The sequence below is a fragment of the Citrus clementina genome, unplaced genomic scaffold, assembly GCF_000493195.1.
Source record: "Citrus clementina cultivar Clemenules unplaced genomic scaffold, Citrus_clementina_v1.0 scaffold_9, whole genome shotgun sequence".
NCBI classification, from domain to species: domain Eukaryota; kingdom Viridiplantae; phylum Streptophyta; class Magnoliopsida; order Sapindales; family Rutaceae; genus Citrus; species Citrus x clementina.
In genome coordinates, this window is record NW_006261964.1 from 30486387 (window position 1) to 30489996 (window position 3610).

At 34.6% G+C, this 3610-nt stretch overlaps 1 protein-coding gene across 3 annotated transcripts; it reads right to left on the reverse strand.

The window, feature by feature from the left end:
• Window positions 1-216: 216 nt before the first annotated feature.
• LOC18031500 (vesicle transport protein SFT2B) lies at window positions 217-3358 on the reverse strand. Of its 3 annotated transcripts, none has more exons than XM_006422125.2 (6): window positions 3161-3358; window positions 3014-3067; window positions 2272-2345; window positions 1733-1814; window positions 862-920; window positions 217-610 (listed from the first exon to the last, which is right to left on the reverse strand). In XM_006422125.2, exons 1-6 carry the CDS (start codon window positions 3257-3259, stop codon window positions 532-534), a joined length of 447 nt encoding a protein of 148 aa, XP_006422188.1. In that variant the 5' UTR covers window positions 3260-3358; the 3' UTR covers window positions 217-531. The 3 variants fall into 3 exon arrangements, with proteins under 3 accessions (XP_006422188.1, XP_006422189.1, XP_024037895.1); XM_006422126.2 differs by having other exon boundaries at window positions 1697-1814; XM_024182127.1 differs by lacking the exon at window positions 3014-3067 and having other exon boundaries at window positions 1697-1814.
• Between the last annotated feature and the right edge of the window lie 252 nt (window positions 3359-3610).

A 3610-nucleotide genomic window follows, 5' to 3' on the forward strand; every position in this document is an offset into this window, starting at 1 on the left:
CAAAATGGCCCAATTTTCAAAATCATTTTGCCCCAATAGGCCTGGTGAGGTTTTCAGTCCGAAGGAAATCCAATGATATGCAGAAGTTTCGACTCATAATGGATGACAAAGTTGCATTTAATACATGCTTTCGTCAAGCTTTTTGCAAATCATTTGCTCAGACTGGACCAGCTTCAGTTGAATACAAGAGGAGCTCAAATTGATGATTGCCAAAGCTTTAACCAAATTTAGTGGAAGAGAGAAATCAGCTTCAATAAAACCAGTCTGTGCCAACAACGAAATCTTTAGTTTCAAAGCTGAGTGCACAGAAACCAATCCCGCTACCACACATAAATGCAAGAAAAATAAACTACACGAAACTGGAAAATATGCAGAACTTATTAGCACAAAATCAGCATCGTAGTAACAAAGTTCAATGAATTAAAGTGTTCCAATAGCTCAACTGGGAGCAGGAATGGAAAGAAGACAGATATGGACCCAAAAATTCTTTGAGTGTCTCAATCGATGAATCTCCAATGAGTTTGAATAGTCTTAGAGTTCTGTGTCACATAATCGGATCATCAGTTCAGATATCATTCTTCGGGCAAAAGGAATATAGCTTAGACTATACCTGCAATAGTTCAAACAAAAAAGCAAGAGTAATGAGGATAGAGAATAACAAATATAAGATGAAACTTGTAAGTGCAACCTAGTATCTCACAAGGGAAGTCATTTGTCGAAAACCAAGCATCAAAGTATGAAAAAGAAGAATAAAAAGATGTTCTGAAAATAAATCAAGACATAATGTGCTTATAATCCCTAGGATTTTCCACAAACTTTGAGATTTGGGCAGAGATGGGTGAAGGCAAAAGTCAAACTTACCAGAGAAGGGCACAGATTTCACAAATAATTGCAAGTATTGTCAAAATTTTGCTATGGATCTGCAAGGAATAAATATAGTATGAATAGTTACAACTGTTTTAGCTAAAGTGAAATCCATCATTAACATCAGAATGATGACAAAGTTGTTCCCACCCTTCAGCCCCAATAGAAATAAAGCTGGAAAAAGAAACTTGGTTGCAGGGATTGCACAGGTGCTAACACATGAATGTACACCAAGAAGAAGGGTGGGGATACATTTTAACTGCTTTACTGAGTTCAGTAACTTTCAAGATTTAGTCCCGTTTCAGAGAATCAATAAACTTGCGAGTGAGTTTGTGTCAGAGTGAGATGTATAAATTTTCCAGTAGAATATGGAGGATCACGAGGACCTCTTGGTGCACAAAAAGAAAAGAAAAGGTCATAGATTCACCATTTTACAGATAAACAATTCTTAAATTTCATGTGATACTAATACTTTCCAGCAGCTTAATTACTCGAGGAAGAAAAAAGTAACAAAATAGGTATTAAAGAAAATTTGATATCTACTGAAAAGAAGGATCAGCACTCAGGATTCACCATTAAATTGCTTCTTGGTAGATATAAACTAAGATGAAACCAACAGAACCAACTCATGTCATTTGCTAAATAGTTACGGGAAATGAGAATGATTCAGAAGAGCCAAGTGCTTTACCAGGATAATCTGTGCCTAGGGGACATGAATACCTAAGCATGGACCATCTTCACAAGTTATACACTACCCATTGTTCGCTACCCACCAAACTTCCCTAAGTTTATACATTTAATTCACATCATTGGGTCAAGATTTCAAGCTTACCAAAAGAGCACAAATGAGAGCTATCAAAACACATACAAGGTAAACAGTTGTTGCATAAATACGGGCAGAATCAAACATCATATTTATTTGCTGAGCAGGCCCGATAACGAAGGCTGTGCTGCCAAAAGATCGAAAAAGAATTAGAATCTGAGAAATGTTGGGAAGAACATCATTGCAGGAGAAAACCAATTCTGAAAATGAGACATGATTGTCCTTTTGAACATTACAAAATCATCCTTCAAATTTCAATAGCTAATCAAAGTCCAAAATTGATCATTAAATACCACAATGCTCTTTTCTTTATTATTTTTATTCTTTTTTCATGATATCCCGAGCTAGAATCAGTCACCAGTTACTTGATTTTCTTCAGCATAAGCACGAAAATGAAAAAGAGGAGTACAGTTTCTCATATTACAAAAACCATGGTCCTCAAACATGAGTGATGCCGTCATCACCAGGACCAATAAACTTGTTGTGGTCCAAAACTTAGGATATCAGACTCAGTAGAAGTAACATTGAGAAGACTATATAATCAGTAAAGCCCATCTGTCAATTAAGTAAACCAGTGAACATACCTCCCAACAGCCAACAAGTTGCCAAAGGTGAATAATATTGCAAATTTGATGGGCCTGACAAACACAATTATTGACTGCAAAAGAAGCCAAAGTTATGAGAAAAAGTAGTAGAACCACCAAATTTCAAAATTTCAGTCCACTTATCAACTGACCTAAAAAATTCACATGACTCTATTAAACATTGCAAATTTGAGAAGTTAATTTCCATTAAATCCAGCATTTTTTACTTTGATCATAGCAATTTCTCATTATAACATTCCAAAATTCTGTCCCCGCAAACTAAATTTTACAACTTTACCTCCCGTACCATAATAGGCGATTTTACTAGTTGAACCAATTAGCACCCACAATACGAAGATTTTTTCTGTTTTATTTTGAGGCAAAATAGATCTCCTAGTCGGAACATTACTGCTTCCGGGAACTACACAACTATCTTGCCTAAGCTATAACTCTGCCTTGAGTATCAGAGATATGCACCCAATAACATTTCTATACACTAACTTAAGATTGCTAGCTCTGAACATAATCCAGCACACTATAAGTTTTGCACATCAACTATTATGAATCTAATATGTAGTCAGCGATCTGCTTTGTGGCTTGCTTATCAGCAATTCAGCTCTTCACAAGAAATTCTTGCTTCCAAAAAGCTAAGACAATAAATAATAAAAATTTCATATAAACACAAAGACCCATTTGTTTTCTTGATAAAATAAGCAAATGAAAAGAGCATAAATGGTCATACCAAGAACATACAGACCAGGCCAGCAAGCAAGCATGCAGCAAATGCATACATTCTCTGTATGAATTAAAAAAGTCCCACATCAATTGTGAACCAAAAAATGAATTTTGTGGACTAAATATTGAAATAGGAAATGTTGAAAGCAGGCACCTGTGTGTAAGAGAGTGAACAAATCCCATCTGATTCATCTTCCAAGAAACTCTCCTCTCTCTCTTCATCTCCAGCTACAAGCTGCTTCAGCTTCCACATTCAATCTCAAACTGTCAATTATTTATTTATTTTTCTTTTCTTGGGGCGAAACTAGAAAAGAAAACTCGGTTCTTCCTATGAAGTTGTTTGTACAAAAGTGATTCTGCTTTAAAATCTTGGGAGAGCGTTACTTAATGTAACCCACAAATCGTACAGCTTGATAATATATAACCGACACGTCGGTTCAATTAACTACCAACTTAAGTAAATATTAAATGATAAATATTAAATTATTTGTAATTATGCCATATTATGATTTATTTAATAATGGCAAGTTTTATTTAATTCCATAAATATTTATTATAATATTTATTATTATTTAATTATTTTTTGAATAAAATCTTTAAAATT

Coding starts and splice junctions, on each gene's coding strand:
- LOC18031500 (XM_006422126.2), bottom strand. CDS start 3,259: ATGTGGAAGCTGAAGCAGCTTGTAGCTGGAGATGAAGAGAGAGAGGAG. Junction 1,815..2,271: donor AACTTGTTGGCTGTTGGGAG/GTATGTTCACTG, acceptor ATCTTTTGGCAG/CACAGCCTTCGTTATCGGGC. Junction 611..861: donor GAAATCTGTGCCCTTCTCTG/GTAAGTTTGACT, acceptor GAACTATTGCAG/GTATAGTCTAAGCTATATTC.